Raw genomic sequence first — 26468 nt, 5'->3', positions numbered from 1 at the left:
CGAATCCCTTTTTCTTCCAATTTGACCAATCCTGGGTCACAGGAGTGACTCAAAACATGTAAAACACATCCCATACATATGTGGTTTTGTGTTCTTAGTATCTACTAAACATTAATGTTCTTAGCACAGCAACTTCTCGGTTGGATCAATAGTAAGTACATATTACTTTTTCCTTTTTACTATGGAGGACTTTATTCCTGACTATACGAACTTCCTTTCACACAAGGGTAATTTCATTGCCTGAAAATGCAGTTTCTTGATTTCAGATTCACCAATCTGAACTGATGGGTTTACCTGCAGCTGGTAGCCAGACAGCAACAGCCAGCAGAAAACTAAACTTTCTGCATCTTCAGACTCCCATTTCCTTTCGCTCATTGTTTGGAGCCCCTGGAGACGTTTCCAAAGTTGAACTATCTCAGCGTTCACAGAAGCACGCAGCCTGCCCGTGTCATCTGGTAAAGGTGTTAATATTCTTCCAGATGACAGCCCTATGTCTTTCCTCAACTGTGGATCACAGTAGAATAACCTCGATTTTAAACCAATGCTGAAGACTCTGAACAAAGTCTTTTACATTCACAACGTGATTCGTGTAGCTAAACTGTTCTTGACTGTTTTCGAAATAGGGCTTGGTAAAGCCCTATTTAAGTAACTTCCAAGAGCACAAAATACATGGTTTGCAGACTGGAAAATGCTTACACATCAGCACTTGTCCAGCATCTTGGCAATCCTTGATGTGTTCTTTTTTTGAAGAAGGGGTAGCATCCTGACAATACTGAAACAATGGGTGAACAATTGACTGATGGGTCAGGCTCAAAGGGGTATACAGGGTTACATCAGGCTCATAAGGGTATTGGGGTTACATCAGGCTGGCAGCCAGTCATTAGCGGGGTTCCTCAGGGCTCCGTTTTGGGGCCAGTTCTCTTCAGTGTTTTCATAAATGATCTGAAGGCAGGACTTGAATGTATACCAAGTAAGTTTGCAGATGACACTAAATTAGGAGGAGCTGTTGACTCCCTCCAGGGCAGAGAGGGCTTGCAGAGAGATCTTGACAAATTAGAGGGCTGGGCGATCTCCAACCTCATGAAATTTAACGAGAGCAAGTGCCGGATTCTGCACCTGGCAAGGGGCAACCCCGGCTGTACGCACAGACTGGGGGCGAGAGGCTGGAGAGCAGCCCCGCGGAAAGGGGCCTGGGGGCTCTGGTGGAGGCCGGCTGGCCACGAGCCAGCGGTGTGCCCTGGCAGCCAGGAGGGCCAGCCGTGCCCTGGGGTGCGCCAGGCACAGCTCACTGGTTGAGGGAAGGGATTGTCCCACTCAGCTTCAGTTATGTGGCCAACTTTTAGGTGCTGTAGGTGAATGTTATAGGTCCATGTATGCCGTTCAGAAATCTTACATGAGTTAGAGAAGGTTATTTCACGTGGTAATGTCTTTATATGTAGCCAAAGAATTTCTTTGATTTGCATTTCTTTTTTTTTTTATTTTCTCCTGCCAACCTGCCTGGCTTTACTTTTGTTTATTTTATCTATTACTTTGTTTATTATACGCTGGTTGCTAATGAGCATTTTCATTTCTGTACATCTAAGACGATTGCGACACAGGCTGTCCATTTGACACCAGCTCAGTTGTCACGTGAGATGGAAATAAGAGCCTTTCCAGCATAATCTGATGATTATTACTTAAATATATTTATGCAGTATCCTTTCATCTCCTTTATATCATTTTATATCTACATTTTTGATACGTTGTATATTGTTATACGTATGCTCTGTCAGCTCTTAACAATTTATGAGTGTGCCACAACTGTTTTCTAATTTTCTCTGGCTGTCAGGTGTGAAAAATCAAGGCTTTTCTTGCTGTTTTTAAAAGGACTATTTTGCTATTAACTTTGATTTTACTTCTTCCATTACAGTAGCAAAATAATTCCAGAAATAAAGACAGCAACATATTTTCCCAGAGCTCCCCACTCAAAAAATGTTTTCTACAAAAAACTCCTTTAAATTATGGCTGCAAGTGGCAATAGAAATAGCAAGTCAAGTTCTAAAACTGAAGAATTAAGTATAGAACCTATTGTTCCTCTAACAAGGTTGCCAAAATGTGTGAGGGAGGGCTTCCCCAAATGGCAGCCTGTTGCATATGGTAAAAAATAATTTAAGAAATCTATTGAATAACCCACCTTTTCACTCAATCACAGCTTACACGCCTATCAGAGAGCATTAAAAACATTATATTTAGCAGATGTTAACAATAACCTTAAAATTTCACTTCCTTTCTCCACCAAATCCATAGCCATTCCTCCCTTCAAAACAGCAGTGTTCAACTTCTAGCAGAACACAGGCACCAGGACTCAGAGAATGAAGACTAATTTTCAAAACACATATAAGATTAGCCTTCGATCTGTCTCTCCAAACAAACAATGGGGACATTTAAGCTAAGTGCATGGAGTCACCTCTGTCTCCTTGCTCTCCTTCTTTCTCCTTGGCGATCTCTTTTGCAAGTAAAGGAAGGAAAAACTTTGTAGAAGGATCTCATTCACTTCTTAATGAAGTCTGCCTAGTGCTGTCTGCTGTCCTTCTCCCCCAGCTTCATGGCTGGTGTGCTCAGGATATCTGCAGGCTATGTTCAGGACACCTGTGGGCTATCCACCAATCAGTGTTACCACACCACCAGTGCTTTGTTCCCTGCTTATTGAAAATTTCCATATATTACTTAGGTGGAAAATAAATATTTCTCTCTCACTGCTGGTTTTTGACAGCATACCATCCAAAATTAAGCATATACTTGCTGATTTACTTAGGCCTCTGATTTTGAAAATGAGCATTAGGTAACTTCCCAGTTGACATACAAAGAACATCATGCTCCAGCTCACCATATTAATAAAGTTAAACTAGTTGTATAGTAAAATCTTTCAATGTAAGAGCACAAATCCTGTAACCAGTCCTATCAGCAAACCTCAGAGAGCACTGACAAATAAATAGTTATAAATCGTGGACAATTATGCTTTCTAAACACATACTGTAGTCTGCGTTACCATACGTGACCATGAATGTTTCATAAGGAGAACAGTCTCCCAGGACATGAGCAAAAATAGAAAACATTGGTTCAGTCAGGAAGACAAATCTCAAAAGGAACAGAGCCAAAAGGTCCTCCAAGTGCTTGGGATGCACTAACAGCACAAATGGAGCTCAGATGTTAACTGACCTGAAATTTGTGTTTGGCTTTTCCAGATGCAAAACCTGAACAGTTGTAGGCAAATTCCAACAATTTCCAGCGGAAAATGTTGACTTTGCAGAAACCACATATTTCAATGAAAAATCCCTGATGGAAAATCCTCAGCAAGTCTAATTGCAAAGGAAATGGCGAAAAGAGGACAAAGTTTATGTTAAGATTTTTTTAATTACATGTTACAAGAAATGTTTTATAAAATTTTCAAAGAAAAAGCATTTTTTGGTTTATATTATTATAGCCCAATATTTTCTTTGAGTACTTTGTACGTTAAAGTTCTTGTAGAAAAACGCCTGCTGCTTCCTGCATAGTAAATTATATTGTCAATTTTTGCCAGTGACTGTAAGGCAGCTTTATAAAGCTCTGCTGATAAAGGCTTAAAATGATTATTTTTTTAACAGAACAAGTAGCACTTTGATCCGAGCAGTCTATTAGGACACTGTGCAAATCCAATAAGCCCCAGATGGCACAGGTGATGGTATCAGCAGTTTATCAAATAAAGGCTAGAGTTTTACAAACTTCTCAGAAAATATAAGAAAACCAGAACAGGATAAGACAACTAGAAGAGTATGCTTCAAACTAAAAGAAGCACTTTTTCTTCTTCTTTTTTTTTTTTTTTTAAAAAAGAAACCTAAACAAATAGAAGGAACAGTTATGTGAAGAATACAAACTGCCCTGGTTTCACCATCTGCAGCTTTAGTTTTGTTTAACTCCTGCTTATATTCTGAAGGAAAGCCAAGGAGGTACTTATTAGATGAAAATGTTTACAAACACAAATTGTTTATGCTTTGTGAAATTGGAATTCAAATACATTTCAAATAAATTGCAAATAAAACAGCAAGTGTAAATCCTATATACAGTTTTCTGGCATATGTATCTTTGTCATTTCAAGGCAATTTAAAAAAATTGAAAACAACTTAGTTTTAAGAATCCGTATTTTCTCTGAGCAACATATTGAAGTTGTCCATGGATAAATTAAACTGAAAACATTCCCAGTCATACGACAGTGGTTTTCCCTTCACTCTGCAAGTTATCTTGAGAATACTTCCAAAATTCTATTCATTCTACGGTAATAAAAGAGAAGCCAAGAAAAATACTTAAAGAATGTCCACAGCTTGTTCCATGCACAGCTACAGGTACAGCTCCCAAAGTGTTCCAAATAATTTACATTCTCTTGTACCATGATGCATTGAAGTGATTCACAGTCGTGCCTTGTGTCCCTGTTTATGTACCTGCTTCATGTTTCACACTAGCAGCTGGCAGTCCTTTCAGTGCACATAAACAGAAGATAAACTCTGCTGAAATAGGCAGAACCACCACTGGCATTCTTTGGAGGTTAAAAAAGTTTAATTTCCTCCAGGTCACAAGCGGTATAAACATCCTTCAAAACAGTTTTAGCACTGTGGCAAAGGCTTTTAAAATAATTATTGTTCTGCTCAGTATACCAGTGACCACAAAGGACATATTTTATATGAATTTAAAACACACTAAATTTACCATAACAGGGACTTCAAATGATAAATTTCTCATTTTAATACGTAATGATTAGGAATGTAACTGCCTTTGTAAACAAAAAGGTAAGAGCAAGTAAGATATGAATGATATATCCGGAGTCTGGGTCAAAGTGAATATAATTGGGATAAAATTGTTCAATGGGCTAAAGGATGGTCCATTCTTTTTATAGCTTTTTAGTTTACAGCCACAACAAAAAAGTACCTAAAATGTTCATTCCTATAGTTGATTGCTTTGGTTTTTCAGGTTTCAAGTAATTTAAAAAAATAAATAACAATTATGCTCTTGTGCTATGGCAGTGTTCCAAAAAGAACACAGCCTTTTCCAGTTTGTTAGAAAATGAATTGAGAGCTACTATTCATGAAAGCTTTTTAATTAAAAGTGGAAGAGAATTTGAAAGCTTTAAAATGTTATATGGAATATGCAAATTAAACCAATGCTGCTTTTTGTTTCCTACTTAGTAGGATATTGATTTCTGTGTATAAAGGGCACTAACATAAAAAAGTCACTGCAAAGATTTTGGAGCAAAGAACAAGACAAACATCTACACTGATGTAAAATAGCCTGTAATTATATCAGAAATCTAGGAATACTGGAACTTACTAAATTATTCATTAGTCAATTTAAATGCAAATACTTATTAAGGGATTTTCTCCCTCTGTATCACAGCTGATACAAAATCAGCTCTTAACAGAGAAAGTACATTTTCAAAAGCTTTAAAAGTACCTGTGCAAATTCGCCTTCCGTGTTCAAATTATTATTTGAATGTATCTTTAAAAAATTGAAGAGATTTTTCTGGAGAGAAAAAAAAAAAGGTGCTCACATTTTTCCTTCTAAAAAGCACAGCAAATTTTGTTGGTAAATAATACTGTTCTAGGGTTATTTCTGTTTTAGTATGTCGTTAAAAACTGCAGAATGTATACTGAAAAAAGATGCAAATATTTACAACAGAAATAATATAAGAAAAAACATTGTCAATATTCTCTACATAGGAGGTTAGAACTGTAGGCAGAGTTAAGGTCTAAGTCATGATAATGACATTTCCTTGATATCTGAAGAGAAGACCTTAGGAACTACCTTTCACTGAGAAATACAATCTTAAGAATTTTGTTCACTTCAGGTTTCCCAAAGTGTACATACAAAACAGTTGCATACATAATAGTGAGGCAGTTCTCAACAGCTAGTCAATGCTCAACACACTCACCTCAACTCCTCTTTCCAGAGTCCAAAACATGTAGTCATGTTTAAATGACAGAAAGACACCATCCATATTTTAAACTCACCTTTGGTTAAAAAGTATACTGGATCAAAATCCTACCATTACTCTTTTAAAAAATCGTTTAATTTTACTGTTAATGAATAAATAGATTAGAGCATAGGTTAATTCAGCCAGCTGTAAGCTCAAGAAAACAAATATCTGTCCTAGCAGAATACTGCATGACATGCCTGCCAAGTGCTCATTGAAAAACCTTCATCTTCCTAGTCTCTTCCATCAAGCTACATGGCTCCTTTCCTCTTCTACTAATCTGATCTCTTTTCTAATGCTTCTTGAACTCATTCACTCTTAGTTTGATCATCTTTCATATTTACTAAATCTGCTTTCTTACGGTATCTGTCTCTGGGGTTCTGCCACATGACTGACACAGCAACTCCTTTGCCCACTTTCGCTCCCATCTGCTGACACATAAGACCGTTTTGCTAACTTGATTGTGACAAGCCCATTAAAGTCTGGAATTAAATTCCCTTTTACCTTGTGTTGGTATCTTGAATCTCAGTCTTCCAATTCATATATTCCAAGCATTTTAATCCTATATATATTTCAATATTTTCATTCCAATTTATGCAATTGCATAACAATGAAAAATAAAATATTCTGTATCTACTTATCTCACCTAATTTTTCCTCCAAAATGAGTGCTCTCAGACAACAGCAATACTTCATAAAAAAGCCAAATTACTCTATTAACACGTCTTTCTCAATTGCACCGGTAGCTACTTGATACATTATCATTTTTAAACTTTCTGATATAACTTTCACAATTCTGTACAACTCCCCTCTTCACATGCATTCTGTTTCCTATCACATAAATTCCTTCAATCTCTCCAAATTATAAACTATTAAAGCTGAGAATATTTACCTCTTTATCCTATTATTCATATTTTATAAAAGAACACATAGGAGCATCTTCCCTTAAATCAGAAAGATCATTTTCTCATGTATAACCTCGCTATATATTCTAGTTTTCATGTTACAGAAAATATAGAAAGAAGAAAATTAAGCCTTCTTTAAGAGACGTGTTTAGGGTTATGTCAAACTTCATGTGTGATGTATTTACAGCTCACAATAAGTAACTTTGTTGTTGTCGTTAGAAGAGCATGCTAAGGGACACTTGTTCCTTACATGAAAAACAGTATGATACCAAAGTTCCTCACTGTGCTTTATTCAACCATGTATAAAATCATGTAACTTCGATGTAAATGCCCTGTCCATCAACAGAACTGGAACGTAAAACACAAATCTTGAAAATATAAACCATCTTTTAAATGCTTCCTTCATAAAATAAGCAAGGTAAGCTTGAAGGAGGATGAAAAATAATCTAATTCATAGTTACATGTCAGGAATTATGAAAGTCTTAAAAAGTCATTCCAGGAACAGAGAAGAAAGCCAGGAGCAGGTTGCAGTCTTCCACTTCCAGCCAGAAGCAGGAATTACCACCTTTAAACACAGCTCATCACCCTAATTTATACAGAATGAAAGCTTACAGAGAGCAACACAGTCCCGTTCCCTGGAGGTTATGACAAACACACCCTCCTCCCCAGTGTTTATAATGAAAGTGGTGGGTAGCTGTTTGGCATAACACCACACAGACTAATACACAATTAATCTAAAGCACCAGCTCCTGGGTTGAACAAATGGAAAGGATGAAAAGAAGCCCCACCACAGTCAAAATAAAGGCCAGGAGGCAGGATCTGCGCCCAGCAAGCTTTGTACTGCAGCCACGGGTGCTTCAAGGCCTCGGCTGCCTTGTGAGACCCAAGGAAGAGAGGAGAAGTGCAGGGGCTGCTGTGGCACAGAGACCGCCGAGCACGCGTCACTGAAACACACCAAGGGTCTGTGAGTGCCACTGTTACACTGCCTGGTAAAACAGCAGTGGAAGACAGAAATTTCACTGTCGGAAATCTGAAATGTTTATCAAGACCTCCAGCAAGCAGATCCGAGCCCAGTGTGCCCACATTTCAAACCGCCCCAAGATGTCCCTGCGGAGGCCCAAAGATAAGGCCCTGTGCGGCACGGCATGCAGGCCGGCCTGGGCGGCCCAGAGCTTTCTGCAGGGAATTTACTCTGCCTACAGCTGACCTGCTAGGCTTATCTTTAAGGTGTATGCTTTACTGAAACTGAATAAAAACACACAAATAAAATCCCAGTAATCCCCGCATACTGCACTGCTATAAGGAACACAAGTGCAGCAATGTAAGTTTCAATACAGCCACTTCTACTCAGTTATCATCATTCTAACTTCCACAAGTTAAACTCTTTTTAGCAACTTTTTAACAACCAGCTCAGTAGACCTGTTATAGCTGCATACACACACATTTCGTACCAGTTATCTTCCTCAACTGATTTGATTGCACGTTTGGGGTTATGACACACAAGGGCTGAAGATATGCATTGCTGTATTTATGATTTCTGAATGAGTGATAATGAGAACAAGAGATACGTTTCTGGACTGGAAACACTGCATTCAACTCAATTCATGGTCAAAGGTATAGAAATACTGTTCCACTTGTTGTTAGCCATAGCAAGGTAAAGCATGCCTACTGAATGTAAACTGTAAGTCTTTACTACCCATTGGAATTTAAAAACAATAGACATTGCTGGCCTGTGTCCACAGGATTCTGCAACTGTATTTTAAATCTCTAACACAAATGCAGTATCTTACACACAGATAAACAAATCCACTTGATTTCTTCCTGGAGCTAAATGCTCTGCTCTACATTCAGTGTTCTGTTTTAATCAGGTGAGATAAAACACAACCATTGTTATTTCATATAATCATGGTAAAGGATGTCACAAGAAAAAACACGCAGTGTAGCTGGACATTGCATCCAGTTTTTAAAAGACCAGCAATACCCAATTTGTTTGTTTGTTCGTTTGTTTTTCCCAAAAGAAAATGCATTCAAAAAAACCTTGGAATAACTTTTAGGACATTTTGAAAATCTCAGGTCTGATAAATGTAAATGTCTCAGAAAAGTTATTTTCTTATTTAAAACATTTTGTTATGGATGAAAACCATGAAACAATAAAAACTTTACACATACAATAAAAACTTTACAAATCAGATGCAAACACTCAGAAATATATTCAACAAAACAGTATTGTAACCCAAAAGGAGAATATGTAAATATTAATCTAAATCATACAGTTGCTGGAAACCTCTCCCAGTCTTTTTCTGCATGTTAACCAAACCTGTGAAGTTCCAGTCACCTTTCTAGACCTGTCCCTTTGCACAACCAAAAGTCTGGAAGCAGTGATGTAGTGTAGTAAACTAATCCTAGCCGTTCCACACCATGCCATGAACGTGTTACAACAGAGCTGGAAGAAAGTGGAAGCGCTCCTGCTGGCTCCAGCTTGCACTGTAGTTACAAGCCAGGTCAGGAGAGGAAAGTTTCCCCTGCAGAGTAAAACACAGCCAGCTTAAGTCAATCCCAAATTAAGCCATACAATTTTTCAGATAAAGCCTACCCAGCATCATTGGAAAACATACATCAGTTATCCCAAGTGATTTCAGATGTGTGGAAAAGAGTTGTTCTAGACATCATTTTGCCCCAGGAATCTAGATGGGAAGAAACAAACCCTCTCCAGGCATCAGCCTGGAGTGAAGGGCTAGAAAATCTTCTGCAATGTAGCACATAAGCTCAGATATAACTGAACAAACCCAAGACAATCTTACATGAACAACTGGAAAAACTGAGTCCCAACTCCTTTGTTCATTTCCCTTCCTGCCCAAGAGAGAGCAGGCGAAAGCATCTAAACCTAAAGCTTGTGACTCCATCCATACTTGCATGTGCACAACATGATGGAGAGGGCAGTGATGTTCACCATCTCTCCCAGTGATGCTTGCCAGGAGATGGTGGATGGAGAAAATAATGGATGGGAGAAATATCAGGCATACTGCCAGTTCTTTCCCCTAACATGCATAAACGCTTTCAACCCATGCAGGACAGGGAAACCTGTGTCTTGTGCTGGCTAAGCCAGTCTGACCATGCAAAGGGCTTGGTACCCTACAGCTGGCCACTTCCTCCTCCTGTAGCCAAGAAACACATTCACTAGGTTACTGCACTTGTTAAGCACATTAACTATAGCGAGGATAAGACACTTCTCCACCTAAAATCCTACTAAGATTACTACATTGCATTTAACAACTTAAACATAACAGTGAGATTGAGAGAGAGACAGAGAGACAGCAAAGCAGTGAGGAAATGAGAGAGCTCAAGTGAGAGTGAGGGGGGCGAGACAGAAAGGGGAGGAGAGAGGGATACTGAAATAGAGAGAGAAAGGGAGAAGGAGAGGGAGAAACGCAGTAGTAGCAAATTAGCTGTCTTCAGACTCAGTACACTAAAGCTTCAGAAGTGTGACATGCATGAACAGTCACTAAGGAAATACCTGCAGTGACACTTACAATCTCTGCAATTTAATGCACCGACTTTTTCTCTTGTATTAAGCTATTGCCACTGCTTACCCCTTCAGAGAAAAACTGGCTTGTCACTTTGCAAACTAGGGAACAACCAACAGTGCAAAAATCTTTAAAAAGGAGGTACTATTGATCTTTGGTTTAAAACTTTGTAGCACTTTAAAGATATCACAATGTCAGGTTTTGACATCAGTGTTTTACAGGGAATATAAAGAAGCAACTGTGTCTTAAAAAGCGCTCCTTTCCACAGTTTTTCCTCTAAACTTATCAACTGCTTCATTTAATTAGCATTGCAAAATGCACCTAGAGCACTGAGTTCTTTGTTCTCTTCACAGTGGAAAAATAATGTGATAGTGTGCATTAACAACAGTACACGGGGGAGGCTCTGACTGGCTACGAGGAAACAATTTTTACTATGAGGGTAATTAGGCCTTGGAACAGGCTGCACAGAGAGGCTGTGGAATGTCTGCTCCCAAGCATTTCCAAGACCTGGTGGGATAAAGCCTGGAGCAACCTGCTCTGTACTCAGTGTTGACCCTGCTTTGAGCAGACTGCTGGACTACAGACTTGACAACCTCCCAGGGTCCCTTCCAACCTGAGTGATTCTACGGTTCTATAGTCTACTGACAGTTGCACTACAGTGAACCCCAGGGTTTTTGCAGAAAGTTTTCAAGATTATAATTTTTTGGAAATAACATACATCAGGAACTTTCTTTCTAAGTGCCAGGTCATAGCATTTATGCACCATGTGATTAAATCAATGACATGACTGATGATCTGGTAGTAAATGCACTTTTTACCTAAATGTATGAAAAGTGTGCAATAAAAATTAGCTAAAAAAGAAAAATCAAGCACCTCCTTTTTGGAATATGTGTTGCAAATACCCAATGGCTTTCCACTGATTTCCTTTCACAAATATCAGTAACAGCATAATAATCCATAGGCAACATTAAGGGTGTTTCTCCATAAAACGTATTTCCTATTAACATTGCGTCCATTTCTTGGAAAGGCATGGATTTGTTACAGCAGACAAAAACCCATGCAGCCCTAGAAAGCATCTGCACACGCCCATGCAGTCAGCTCTCTGCAGATGCAACACATCCTCACCTTGAGATTGGGCTTTGACAGCAGTTTCAGCAGTTCTCTGATCTCGCTGTTCAGCGGCTTGCTCTGCAGCTCCTCAGCCAGCTGTGGGGGAGATTGAATTGACACAGAGACCATTAGGAAAGCATTGTTTTACCCAGTGCATCAGTGACAACCTAGAATCTATCTTGTTCAAGGTTATTACTTTCCAGTGTGTTCAAACAGAAGCCAGCATGAAGAAAAACACCATCAATCACCGTGCTTCTCTTTCTGGCCCTCAGCGGACCAGATTTAAGCCAGGCCTTTCGGCTCAGTTTAACACAAGTAATCATTTCTGGCAACAGTGCAGCCAGATCACATTCTGATTTATAGCAATGAGGGCAAATCCCAGCACTTCATTTAAGTGAATGGCCCTTCGCGTGCAGACAAAGGACTGCTTGTAAAAATGACTGGATCAAACTTTGACACTGTCTATAAAAAACTGTTTCGAATGAGGTGGTGAAATCCACACTGCTTCCAAAAACCCACAGTAGCTGTGCTGTTTAGGAGCAGGATAAGAAAGCAAAGTGCCCCTACAGTGCAAGCAATCTGAACCTTTTATTATGTTTACACATACACTGGAACCAGCTTGTTAAACGTGAAGCAGGTTAATCATAATATAGTTTGTAACAGGTCATCAGCAATTCAAGCCTCTAAAATGCACAAACTCTGTCTTAACAACAAGATCGGTAATTTATGTTTGGTTATATTACAAAATTGTGGTTTGGTGAACAATAGAGCAGCAGTCTAACATTTAATCCCATGGCTATTTGGCTCATGTCTTTAGTTTTTCTTATCACGACATTCTCCACTAATTTGGACTCAAGAGGCATATTTTACTACAGGATTTCAGACGTCAACTATTTTTCCAGAAGGAGGAAAAAGTAAAACATATTTCACAGCACTGAACTTTGGTTTAAAATTCTGAAGTACACGGCTCATAATCCAAAACGTGATTTCAGATAATCGCTTATTTTCTTTGCACTAAATCACTATCATAAAAATGTCTCAAAGAAAGATTGGTTATTTGCCGCAAGTAATTTTATTCATCTAGGTTGATTTTAAAGTCTTACTTGCAGTTATATAAATTTTCAAAATAAACTTGTAGAGAAGTACATTGAGCATAATTATATATAATAGACAAGTCTAGAAACAGTTATAGACAACATCAAACATAGCTTGAATACTTCTTTTTTAACCTTCAAATTAACACAGAACCAACAGAACTGAAAGAAGAATTGATCACCTACACTCCTCTAGCCTTTATTCGTGGACAAAAATGTTCATCACAAACACATCAAAGTTAATCTTAACAATATCTGTGCATTAATACAGAAAGATTAAGAAACAATCACTGTAGGAAAGGTCAGAATGAAATATTTTCATATTTCTAAGCCAAGTATTGAGGTAATCTGCCTGCAATTTAGTCTGCGTGTTCTATGAAAAGCTCTGCAAAGATCTGCGAAGCTGAAAATAATCTGTTCTAGGAATGACAGCAGTTCAATGACACAGGTTCCCCTTTGTTCTCTTTTCATTCTTTAGCTTGTACTACTCGTTGCAGAATAAATTCTATTCATTTGTGTTTTATTGATCAAGAGTGGTAATCACTCAACAAGAATGACTGCTTCAGCATTTCTCTCTCAGTTGAAATGTGTAGAAGCAGCTGTTAATTCAGCAGAGCTGGCATTTGATTTGGTGGTACAAACATAAATGCAGGTACATAATGTTTAGAACAATGAGAAAAGCAAAGAATATTTTGTTATTGCTTTAACAGATGTTTGAATCTTGTCATAATTTTTAAAAAAAAAACTTGTTCAGAGATGAAAAAATTAAAAATTTGTTTGCACTCACATCATTTACAAGAGTTTTCCAAATATTTCCATAAGAGTCTTAAAGGCTCTGTGTAATAATACCCTGTGCTGTCCAGAAAAGCAGGAAGACAAAGCTGTGTTGCCAGATCTGCGGACAGGTATCACCAGAGCTGCTTACTGGGATTCTGGCAGTCCAGGTCTGGCTTTTTATTTGTTGTTGTTGACATGCAGAGACCTGTGAGAGCTGCTAGCAGCTGTACAAGCTATATGGAGAGTTTTGGGTACACTGATATCATGCTAATCACCTCATATGCCAAAGGCTGCAGGAAGAGCTGTCAGAGAAACTCTTCCAGGATTCTCTGTGGAAGGAACCATAACATTTTATCAAGGTCTTTTTGAAAAGCTCTGACTTTTCTCCTGGAGAGGAAAAACCAAAACAGTGGAGAGACACAGATTTGAGTGAGGCTGGAGATACGGGGAACACCGGGACCTGAGAGTTTAAAGTTTCTTGAGAAAGTTCTGACTTCTTTTGTCAGTACAAGAGGCGTTATGTATAGTCTATACCCAGAGCTCCAGCAATGTTTAATTGATTTGCATCGAATCAAGAGTCCTGCAACAGATGCTGCTGCTTCAAAATAAAACTCAAACAGAATCTCTGACGGAAAAATCAGTCTAAGAATCACTGGTGGTGAGGAGTGAGAAGGGATGGCAGCTAGGAAAATGAAAATGTTTGGAAAAGAAGCCTACACACAACTGTTATCTCTGAAATTGATTCAAAAATCAATACCAAAGGGAAGAATAAAACCACAGTCCTTAAACATTTTAGTTACATTAGCAACACCTCAAATTTAGATTTTAAATCAAACAGGAAATACACACTTGGTAATAAGAATATCTCCTTCTTTGTTTAACTATAGAACAGCTACTATCACTAGGAAAAAACTCTAATTTAAAGCCTGTTGAAAAAAATTGTGTCAACATCAACATGCTTTTCAATCCTTGACGCTGACAATTAGTCAGAGAAATGTGCCAAAAATTGAACAACACTTTAATCCCAAAACTCCACGGGATTTGGAGTTACAAAACACCCTGCATGTAAATTAACTTCCTCAAAGGTTGCTGATAACTACTGAAATACCAAATCCTGCAAAACGTTAGCCTGACTTCAGCTGCTAGAGGACATCCCTGGTCTGTGGGATGGTGCCCCTGAAACCAGCTGCTCAGCTACACCTAAGAAAAAATGAAGTGCCTGCAAAAGGATCATTAAAAAGCAGCTGTGCTTAAAAAAATAGGCAGATGTCTAGAGATATTCATGTCCCAACACGTGTACATTCTAAAAATACTACCATATATACATAATAATACGTTCACAGGGTAGAAAAAATCCTGACCTTTCTTAACTGAAGAGTGACAGAGTACTTCAATTTGGGGATTTCCAACACTATACAATTTAAATGGAGCTGAACAAAGAATGAGGTTGCTCAGCATTTCTGAAAATATTAAGAACTAAGTTCTGCATCCAAAAATAAGAAATGATTCTTATTAAGAATTTTAGCCCAGAGATCCGTAACACAAATGTTAACAAGGATTATTAATATGTCATCAGGAACTTAATGAAGAGAATTTCAACCAGCTTTCTAATTTTCAAAATTACTATCAACATTATTCAAAGCTATTTGACGGTTAAAAAAATATTACTAATATATGCCCGATGTCAAAGCTAATGCATTATTATACCTAGTATGCTATAGGATATAGCTCTCCTCCTACTGAAACGTGATTAAATTATGTTATATCCCTTTTCCAATAGACTTCAAATGTTTAATATAGTTTTTTCTTTAAAATGTTATCATTCTCTATTCACAACATTAACAATTAGCCTAATTTCAAAATCAAACACTATCAATCATAGCAAAAGATAGTTGAGATTGTAAAACATCTATAATGTATCTGAAGTTTCCAACATGCTTTATTTGAAACAGATCCTAACACATATTACCTTTTTCAAAAAACAACCTGAAATCATCAGGTGCAACAAAGATTTCTGGATTTCACCTAAACCACAGTTTATTAAACATTTCTCTGTCCTGGCCTACCTCAAGTTCAGTCATAGTTTATACAGGTGTGTGCACAATTCATCTGAATCGTAGAATTAACCAAATAGAAAGAAATGGCAGGTTGGATTTTTTTTTCTTTAAAATAAAAATTATAGTAACAGGAAATTAACTACTCCATCAATGCCGACCACTTTTACAATTTATTTTTTGGTTATGAAGGTAATTTGGAAAGCTCCAATATCCATAAATCACTACTGTACTTTTTCTTAAATAGTTTTTGTGTTGTTTTTTTTTTTTTTTTTTAACAAGCCTTCTTCCTAGGCATTTCATATGCCTCATTTCTGTAGTATTATCTGTCATTTTTCATGTTCTGTCAGCAGTACTGCTATCTCATTTGTCTTTATTTTTCCAAAGCATTCCTCTTGTCTGTGACTTTCTCAAAACACTAATAGCTGACAGCTTTTTCCCTCCCAGTAGAATCCCAACCTGTAATTTCTATTACGTAGTTACCAAAGCAGAACAAGAGGCTATCTAAGATGCAATGTTTTTATAACAGGCAAGTGAATAAAAATCAAAGTAATATCAGCAACAAGCCCAGTGATGACAGCACCTTTGGAAACATTTGCAGCTTCTTATGATTTCAGCTCAGAGGATTACATACATATGTTTGCACTATGAGGAGTTCTGCTTGCAGACAGTTTTTTGGGAGACTTGGTACCAGTGATCTCAGCAGGGGACACTTACATCATCTGCCAAGGCTGCTGCACTGTGGAGTATGGGCACAGGGTTCTGCTTTTCATAATAATGCAGTTTTTCATGGATCTAGAAGACAATAGCACAAAACGATAAGTTTATTTAGCAGCATGAGAACCATTACAAAATACCCCCGTTGAGCTAACTGATCTGTTGAGTGTCTGTAACTAGAGAAACATCCTTATAGTAACCTACAGGCAGCAATCATGTACATGTAATTCATCATCATCCTCTGTTGAAGTGCTAAGAATATGAAATCAGATGGAAAAAATGCTCAGTATGTAGACCAACCCACAGAAAAACTAAACATTTGTGATTTTTCTCTCCCAGCTCTCTATGTCCATATTTCTAACATATTGCTTTAAGTATCAATTACATTTTATATTGCTGCTGAAAACACAAAGCATAAAGTGTTTATCCCCAAGATGGATATAAAAAAAACTGTAAATTATGATTTATGAAGTGAAATAATAGCCTGCCACCCACATCTTGACAGACAGCTTGGTGGAGTGGCTGCCGTCATTAAAATAATTCAGAAACAAGGGCAAAGTAGTGCTAATATGAATTCTAACACATCTGAAAGAAAAAGGCAGTCCTTCAGCGAGCTGAAGTCATTTAGGAGCATTTAAAGTTTTTAATGAGGAGTCATCAACATTAAAAATGCAGTGTGCTTTGGTTCTTTCAAAAGGGGAAAGGATATACCATCATTTAAATATACAGCCTCTTCCCTCCTCCACAAGTCATGCATTTCAAAATTTAGATTTTTTCCAGTGTGAAAGCTTAAACGAGCCAAAATATTTTAAAGCTTCTAAAAAGTTTCTTACAAGTTATTTCAGAATGACATAAAGTAACATATTCAACATTCAATTTCATTTACACGATTTTCCTCAAGATACACAGATATGCAAATATGAATTCAAATTAAAAAAAGAAAAAAAGACGACAGCAGTCTGAACTGATGCAAACACACCTCACCCTTAGGGCACTGCTGCAGCCCCGCTCCTCCGAAGGAGGCATGGCCTCCAGATGGTTGGAGGAGTTGCAGACACAACCTCTGTGCTTGGCAAGGCGAGGAATAGGAGGTCTGGCAAGGACCACTGGGCTCAGAGCTCGGCTGGGGAGCCCCTCGTGTCCTAGGGGTATGGGAACCCCGACGACACCTTATCCCTTCCCAACGCGCCACTGGGAGAGGAACGGCTCAGTGGCTGGGCAGCCAGGACAGCTGCAGCCCAAGCAGTCCTCGCTGCACACCAGCAGCGTTCGGCATTGACTGGCTCGTGTCCGTGTTGCACCATTTCCTCCAGCTTCCCCTCCTCTCACACTTGCTTTTCCTCCACTGACTTGTTCACCCGGCATCCTCGCTCTTCTCACTCCCCAGGACTCCCTCGCTCTTCTCCCCAGCCCTTTCTTTGGGATTCAACCTAACTCCTAACTACACCCACGACAAGCTCATGCTACGCAAATGATGCTTGCTGGTTTTATTGTTTCCTGCTGGGCTTCGTAACAGCCCATAACACGTCTGTTCCTACAGACTACAGGACTAAAGGTCCCTTGAAGTGAAGGCCATCTGATACTGTGTTGACGCCATGTGCCGTAACAAGATCTAAGTCGCGGTTGATTCCTTCATCGTTTCCGTAATCCGGGTAAGATGGGTTCTCCAAGTGGTTTGCCACAGGAGGCCAAAGCTCTGAAATGCCAAGGTGAAGCACGAAGACAAAACAGTCGCTCAGTTGCTATTGTAAAAGGATCCATTCTGACCAGGATTAGTGCTTCATCTAGAAAATCAGCGCAAAGCACTGTTTTCTCTGGAACGAGAGTCTGAATTTTACATTGCTTATGTAGACATTGTTTACTCTGAGAAGTAAGAGTAATCCATATTGGATGTGACATAAAGTATAAGTGACTGGAAAACTTCATATTTCTAGCTTACAAAGCACAGAAACTAAACAAAACAAGGAGCTGCAGCTCCCTGAGTTTAGCAGAAATTTGTGATTTACTTAGACTGTGAACTTGAGTAACTAAAAGGCATAATAAATCAAAAAGTCTCATATCCATCATTTTTTGATTGCTTCAGCCAACATCTTGATTTTATCCAGGCTGAGCTTCCGTCAACTCCGAGGTTAAAAGCAGTCACCTCTGCTACCTTCTACTTGCTCAAAGAAAATAGAGGAGCCACTTCCAATGGAGCTGTTCTTACCCTGGACAACCTGAAAGCGTCCTTACCAGTGAAATTTAAAAAGATGCCATGGCATTCTTGCACAACCTCTTGGAAAAAGTGTAATAAAATTGTAAATCCATGCAAGAAAAAATAGGATTTTAAGAGGACGTACTATGCAACTTCAACAAATTATTGGCTCTGCCTATGACCAGCCAAAGGTTGAAAACCAGTTTTTGTTTTCCTAACAGTGGATATCAGAACTCAGCTAAGCATTTAGGGAAATCATTATGATTTTAATTGATTACGGTGGAGTTGTGGAGGGTAACTGCCTAACGAAATCTGGTGCAAACAACAGAAGCTAATCAAGTAAGCAGGAAAATCTAGCTGTAATTATGAACCGGTTCTGCATAGCAGGTATTGCTACATCGGAGTGGAAGTTTTATTAGTTTACTGTACTGACCTTGTGACTGCCTCAGTTACATGTTCTATGGAAAAAGACACAGCAAACTCAGCACACTTCCATTCAAGCTGCAGTACAGGTGGTGTCTTTCTAAAAACATCTGATGTGATTTAATGGGTACTATTTTGCTTTGTTTGCTAAATTAATCTTAGTGTGTTTTTTTAGCAGATCTTTATGTGGCAAAATCTGTCTTTCACCTCTTTGTAGTTTGAAGGAGTTGCATAAGCAAATTTAAAACAACAACAAAAAAACCCCTCTGGTCTGTGCACAAAGCTGCAATCAGTGCACAATACACGGATTACCTTTCAGATCAGTATAAAATTACCATCATAACATTAAAATGCTACTTCCTACTGCTCTCCTACAGATACCGCCTACCTCTAACTTCTGGATAACCGATGCATTCGTAATATATGCAGCACTTATACATAATAGCTTCCTGAATGCAGTAAGACAGGAGATTTGCTGCAATTCAGCTGACAAAGCAAAAGTTTCAGTGAGGCAAAAGATATGTTTTCAGGAAGCTTCTTCTCTCCAGGTGTCCAGAAATGCGTGCCAAGATGATCTGCTCCAGGATTTTCCCACAGATCACAGTAAGGCTGACAGAGCTGTAGTTCCCCACGTAGTATTTTTGGCCTTTTTTTGAGGGTGGGTGCAGCACTTGCCTTTCATCTCTGTTATCTCTCAAGGATGAAAGGGCACACTTGCAAACTCACCTGGTAGACTCCGAATGGTGTCAGGGTGACGGATGATTGCATTTATGACTACCACCTTCAGAAAAACTGCGATGTGCACTGCTGAAATTTGTGGCAACTTCTCCACATACTACCTTTCAGCTAATTATTTTCCCAAATATGAAATTTGTAAATCATGCTAATATATCCACAACTAACATTATATTTCCAAAATTCAATCCTTACATAACTAGAATTTAAATTTTAAATATGTAGATTTAGTGACCGCATTGATGAAAGCTTTTAGGTGGTTCAAGCTCTGCAAATCCAGTTGAAAAGCAGAAAAGGACAGTACAGGTACTTTGCCCCTTTGGAAATCTCACTCAATGAAATTAAACAGTAGTAGAGATTAAAATAATCCTGAAACACTTTGAGAGAAGTGGGAGTGGACTCAATACGGTAGAAGAGAGAGCGTTTACTATGTAAGATAAAGCATTTCATATTCGCAACCATTTATTTGAGCTTCATTCTAAAGAATTCTATTTAATGTGAAAGGCAAATGTATCTTGTATTCTGTGGCCATACTAGATGCCCAGTGATTTTAACGCTATTGCCATCCCTATAGCAGAAACCCATGGGGAGTCCAAGCCTGTATCATGCTTAAAAAAATAGAAAATACAGTACATCCGTTTCAAGTTCTTCTGACATTTAAGTGTAAAGCTGGAACCCTGAAAGCCTCTTTGCAGACGAGACCGAGTCTGCTAAAGGAAGAGTTTTGTAAATAAAACATATAAAGTCACTCTGCTAAACAGACTGCTAAGTTGGTGGGGTTTTGTTTTTTTGATATAGTTTATTTATGACTACCTATCCTTTTCACTGTGGGGTACCTTGGATAGACTTTTGAGGCTCTGCACAAACTGACAATCCACTTTGGAGAAATACCCCAAGAGGGAAGAATAATCATTTGCAAATTTATACAATTTTGGCACATTTGTAGGCAAGGGAAATTGTGTCTGGATTTTCCCAGAGAGACTGAATTAAGGTTTTCTGTAACAAACTAAAGAGAAATATGTTTTCTGCAGTGTCTCCCGCCCAGACTATTTCAAGAGCCACAGATAGCTTTCTGAGTCAGAAGAGCCAGTATCTTGAGCAAAGAATCCTACCAAAGAAGCTCAACTTCTCCTTCAGATTTCTTACATTCCAGGTACAGATCCAACATCTTTTGGCTGAAAACAACACAGGGGAGGGGGATAAGTATGTACACAGAATAGTAACATCAGTTTCCAGTACCCCAGCTCCTTCTGGGAAGGAACCCCCTCTATACAAGAATAATTTTACCAGTATTTAGTGGGGTCTGATACAGTTGTGTTAGCAGGACTTTTCTGAAAGGCTTTACAGAACAATGCAGTCATTTCAAAGAAGCCACAAACCCCACAGCTGGCTCCATACAGGGTAGCTTGTAGCTGTATTACAGTCCAAGATTTATCAGCAATCCAACAGAAAATTTTTCACCTATGAAGTTTCTGGAAACCTTAAGATTGAGCTCCAAAATGGACCACTTTCCCGTAAGATGGATCCACACAAGAACTGCAACATCAGGCATGTCATCTCCTTTTTCTGAACTTACAGAAATACATTCTTTAACTGCTCATTGGATCTACTGCTACACGTGTAAGAACAGAATGTTTTTAAAGGAAACATTAAAATTGTCAGCAAATTGAGAGAGGAGTTCCCTGTAGCTGGTTTGGAAAAAAAAAAAGTTTCTCCTCAGTGCCAGTGAGCTACACTAAAGACACCAAGAACTGCTAGAATTAATGGAGTTTTAAATGTTCTGTGCATCAAAGTAAAACAAATTTCCAAAACAGAAATAGAAGCCTTTTTATGAAAAATTATTCAAAAAATGCAAACGTTAAGCTTTTTCCCTTTCAGTCTTCACAACCTTTTCCATTCTCATCCCTTCTCCTCTATACTGTGAGTTCAGCTTCGTCTTTCTGTCCTCTCTTCCCCTTCTCTTTTCCATCTCAAAAATATATCTTCATCTTCCTTGCTTCTGTGTTCCTTTTGCAATTTTCTAAATACAGATTATTGATGATCACCACATTTAGGCCAACTGCAACTACCCTGCAGTCCATAAGCTCATACTTACATTAGTACTCCAGTCTGTGGGTACACACGCAATGGCCACACACCTTTCAATCTTACAAAAAATGTGAGCAAGCACTAAACCTAAACTTCATAAACACAGTAGGTTAAAAGAATGGTTACTGATTTTTACTTGTTGCGTGTATTGACCAATCTAATTTAATTTTATGAGGAATCAGCATAGAAGTTAAACACGACATGTAGGCTGAGAACACATATTATACTATCATGGCCCAGTGCAAGCTTCAGAGCCTGCAGGTAGCCCTTGTTTGAAAAGCACATGGAAAGAACATGGGTGGTGGTGAGAACACGAGGAAGGAAGTTGCAGAAAGGATCCAAGTCCAAAACAAAGGTTCATTAATAATCAAAAACAGGCAAATAATAAGATGCCAAATATTTCAAAGGAGACAAACTTAGTCTTTTTAACAGAACAACTGGCATAAGTATATATGTGTGTAAGAATATAGATGCGAATACTTATAACCCCAAAAACACTGTATCAACACCAGTGAACCATACTAGCACATAAAAGACAAGAAACATCACAGGCATTTGTGAGCATATTCTTCCAAGTGCACAGTTGTGCCACCAGTTATTTACAGACACACCAACACCTCTGGATAAGAGCTTTTTTACAGCAATGACACCACCCAGTACACAGCGGAGATGATTTTGTGAGAAGTTTGTACTGACCATCATTCAAAAGGCAGAGAGCAATTCTGGAAAACAGAGTGCATCACATCAGAGGCTTCTGTCCAGGTCCCAACTGAAGTCCCCCATGAGGACCAGGGCTTGTGAATGTGAGGCTGCTTCTATCTGTCTACAGAGGGTCTCATCTGCTTGGTCTTCCTGACCAGGTAGCCTGTAACACGCTCCCACTATAATGTCACTTGTCCCTACCCTCCGTGTAATCCTGACCGTAAGCTCTCTGGCATCTCCTCCTCCGTCCCCAGGCAGAGCTCCACACACTGCAGCTGCTCAGTGACACGGAGGGCGATGCCCCCTCCTCGTCTCCCCTGTCTGTCCTTCCTCCTTCATGCTTTCTCTCTTGCTGTACATCACATTTGAAGGCTTTTTAAAGGTTGTGGTGATGGTTTGTGGTTTTGTTTGTTTGTTTGTTCTTACTTTTGCAGTTTGCTGTGCCATTTACCACTTCACTATGTTTTGTCTGGAAGACCTATGATGAAAGCACGGGCCTTGAGCCTAATCTAGTATTTGGGTCCCACATCGCTGCCATCCCAGTTCTTCAGGAACCTTTTTGTGGAGACCATTATCAATTACACCTTCTTCCACTTCTCCTCTGAAAGTCAATTTGTGGAGAAAAAGAAGAATGCCACCTCCTATTTCTCCTCCTCCAGGGTAGGTATTCTCTGCTGTATTACAACAGCTATTCAGTACCTTGAACACCCCAGGGTTAAGAGAATGCTCGTATTGGTGTGCCTCAACTAAATGATCTGGATTTTCCTAAAATTAGCCAACTATTTAGGAACATCACACAGGGGGATGTCCTGAGGCAGCATGGTCATAGGTGGCAAGGTGTGTGGGCATACAGAAATATAGATAAGTAACCAAGAGCAGTTGTCACCTCTGACAGTGTGTGACTTCACCCCTGAACAAGTGTGGGACCCTGATGACGTGACAGAACGCTCGAAGGAAGGAAGGATGCTCTGCCAAAGAGTTAGAAGCTCTCACACTGTGCTGCGGCCTGGCCTATGCCTACCAAGCACTATTGAGTGCTATTTGGCAGCACCCTCAAAGGGGTGAGAGGGTCTCTGGATCTGAAGACACACAAACGGACACTGTGGCTACATCAGAGGCCCAACAATCAACTCCCATAGTCAGGAAGAACCAATGGAAGCAGAGGTCAGCTAGGTTAGTGAGGAAGGAACAAACTTTTCCTACAAGGGAACTAGAGGAACCATCAGAAGAGGCAGCCTGTTCTGCAGCAAAACAGTCACAAGAGCAGAAGGAGGGAGAGACAGAAATCATAAATGAGGGTCCCTATCCCCGAGCAAACTGCAAGATACGCAGGAAGATTACACCTGCCATCCAGGCAAGCAAATTATCAGCTGCTTTCTCTGGTGCTGGGATACTGGGGTCAACAGTCAGGAATTGGAGAGCAAGGAAGCCCAGCAGCTGGCATCCCTTGCTAGGGACCAAGGGATCAACAAAGGGATCAGAAAAGGAGCAACAATCCGCAGCTTCTGGAAGTGGTTTCTGTCAAGCAAGGTATCCCCTCGAGGAAGATCCTAGAAACTGCCAAGGCAAGCTGAGCACGACTGAGGGAGGCGTCCCGTAGCTGAAGGACTTAGCTGTGGTAGAGGTGATCTGCGGCAACCAGGACAACAACCAGGCATCCAAAGACCCCTATGAAGTCCAGTGCACGTGATCTATGTGGGGGAAGTTTGTACGGAGCACACCAATGTTGTATGTCAACACAGGCAAAAATGGATTGGACAGACGTTGAGGCACCATCTGTGACAGACTGGCCAGCCAGCCTAGGCAATCTGAAGAGAATCTCTCTTCCTCATCAATCAATTAACACCATGCCTCCTTTGTCTGTCCTTCATCCCCGATTGACCTTGAAGAGCGGGGGGCATCTGAGGAAGATGATCGTGACACTGAAAATGTAATGCCTCAGAAATAAGCAGCAACAACACTGGCACTCAGAGGTTTACTTGAGACAGTCTCATAGGGGAAGCAGTTGAAATACTACACAAGAGTGACCTGTTCTGAGACTAGTCTGACAAGGTCACAAAGGCACTGACACATTTCACTTGTCTTAAAGAAATCTCCTGATGAAAATCTCAGGCCTGTAAGCACATATCTCTTATTTTAAAATAAAAAAGTATCTATTCTTCTTTTTCTGTGTTGAGAAAACAAAGACAGACCTTAAGTCAGCAGTTGATGATCCTGGTGATCCTGCTTGTGCTTCTCTGTGCCTTATGCACACTCTCTGTGTACTAAATTGTGTACATTTCTACATGCACCTTCTCCTCTCACATTTCTTTTTATAGGAAAAAGTACTTCATTATTGTTAAATACCTAGCTATTGACATTTTTAACAAGCATATCCTTCAAGAACAGAGGGTATGTCTGCGTATCTATGTCTCATAATACTCCTAATTTCAGAAGGAAAAAATGTGTTCTCATTCTAGTGTCACCAAAGGAATATGAAAGTAAATTATTAAATGCATCCCTTATGTAGTATGCCATCTCCTTTGCTCAAAAGCACTGAGATAAGAGCTATTAACATTAAGAGACGTTCATTGGGAACACTTCAGAACAACAGCTATTGTTGTTTTCCCAATCTGGAAAGCACACTGTAAGCAAGCAATTGCACACCTGTTGGTATGGATTAAATGCAGAAAAAACACCTGACAGGGAGAACTGGTGAGGTTGCTTATATTGGCCATTTTGAGAAGGGACAAGAACAGATAAGAAAGAAAAGGTGTGAATGCAGTTAGGTGTGGGATTAGTGGCACATAAATTCATCAGTAATATTTAGTCCAGATGTAGTCCTTTTAAAGTAAAAGTTTGGGGTATGAGACTATTATAAGGTGGTGAGCAACCAATTTCCTCTTCGCTACCATGTTCCTGAATGAATGTCAGTCTGTCTATTCTCTATTTGTAAATGGAAAAGTAGCATTTCCTTACTTAATGTGTGGTTAAAAGCAAGACCAAGTAAGTACCTTGAAAATAGCGTGCCACAAATTTACATTTGTTTGGGTGCTATGGAACATGTTGGGGTAGCTGATGAAGTGCAGACACATTAATCAGGAAGAAATGAACAGATGTATCCTAAGCTTTAGTTTAATATAGAAATTTGACTAATGTAACCTCTCTATATGCACATCCAGAAATTGAACAGAACAATTTCAGAAGATGACAGAGGCCATATACACAATGGCAACACCTCACCCAACCCTTTCTTTGCCCACAGCCAGGTAACCGAAGATAGGTTCTATAGATTTCTAGAAATACTAAACACTTCAGGGAAGTGGAACTGTATTCTGCCAACAGTCCTTTGTGTCATCTCCTCAGGGGCGTGAGCAGAGCAAGTAGCCCACACAGAACAGCCAGGGCATCTGGGCACGAGTCACTGCAACATGCAGTATGCTCAACAGGCAAATATTTTGGTCTAGCTCCTGCAGGGGAGTGCCCTTAAACCTGGCTCCAACCCCTTGTGGTTATCCTACAGGCACAGGAGCAGCAGCCTTGCATCAGACAGGTTAATGTCTACATCTTGGCATGCTGTGCTGAAGCTCCTGTTGAATTCATGGGAGTACTGCCTATAATAGTTTCTTTCCTTGCTGTTCCTAATCAAGAAAATTTTAATTGGAGAAAAAACACGTGGGCAGGTTGTGGTGTATATAAAACTATAGTCAAATACCCTGTAAACAGAGCACTGTGCAGTTCATTCATGCAGTGAGACATACAGCATGACCTAGAAGTTCGGTAAGCATCAGTATTCTCTCCATCCTACAGACCATGTTCTCTAATAGAAAGCAGGGCCACAGGGAGCTTTGAGGGGTCATAAAAGTTCATCCAACTACTTGAAGAAAAATCAATTGTACTTAACAGCTTAACGTTTGCTAGCAATGCCCACTCTGAAAGATCTTAACTGCACTTATGATTAGGAACATTTTCCTTTTTATTTTGCAGTAAATTGATTTCCAAACTCTTCACCCTGTCCTGGAGAACAAATTATCTGCTTCGCCTTTTTGATAACCTCTTCAACAGAAAAATGTAGATACCTTTCCAGTCATTTCTAAGATAGACCCAAACTCTTTCAGTCTCCCCTAAGGAATCATATGTTGCAGACCAGTGACCATTTCAACTGTTTTCTTCTGAAATTTCTATGT

The 26468-nt window shown here is 39.3% G+C and overlaps 1 protein-coding gene across 1 annotated transcript in view; it reads right to left on the bottom strand.

Annotated features, from left to right (window-relative positions):
• MPP7 (MAGUK p55 scaffold protein 7) overlaps window positions 1-26468 on the bottom strand; it is a 150179-nt gene that overhangs the window by 48045 nt on the left and 75666 nt on the right. Inside the window, exons 5-6 of the mRNA XM_050708827.1 lie at window positions 16161-16238; window positions 11534-11614 (exon numbers count right to left, since the gene is read on the bottom strand). Coding sequence (XP_050564784.1) covers window positions 11534-11614; window positions 16161-16238 — 159 coding nt within the window. The remainder of the gene's footprint in view (window positions 1-11533; window positions 11615-16160; window positions 16239-26468) is intronic.

The sequence above is a fragment of the Cygnus atratus genome, chromosome 2, assembly GCF_013377495.2.
Source record: "Cygnus atratus isolate AKBS03 ecotype Queensland, Australia chromosome 2, CAtr_DNAZoo_HiC_assembly, whole genome shotgun sequence".
Lineage (NCBI taxonomy): Eukaryota > Metazoa > Chordata > Aves > Anseriformes > Anatidae > Cygnus > Cygnus atratus.
The sequence above is the reverse complement of the archived record's forward strand: the minus strand, read 5'-3'. Positions and strand labels throughout refer to the sequence as shown.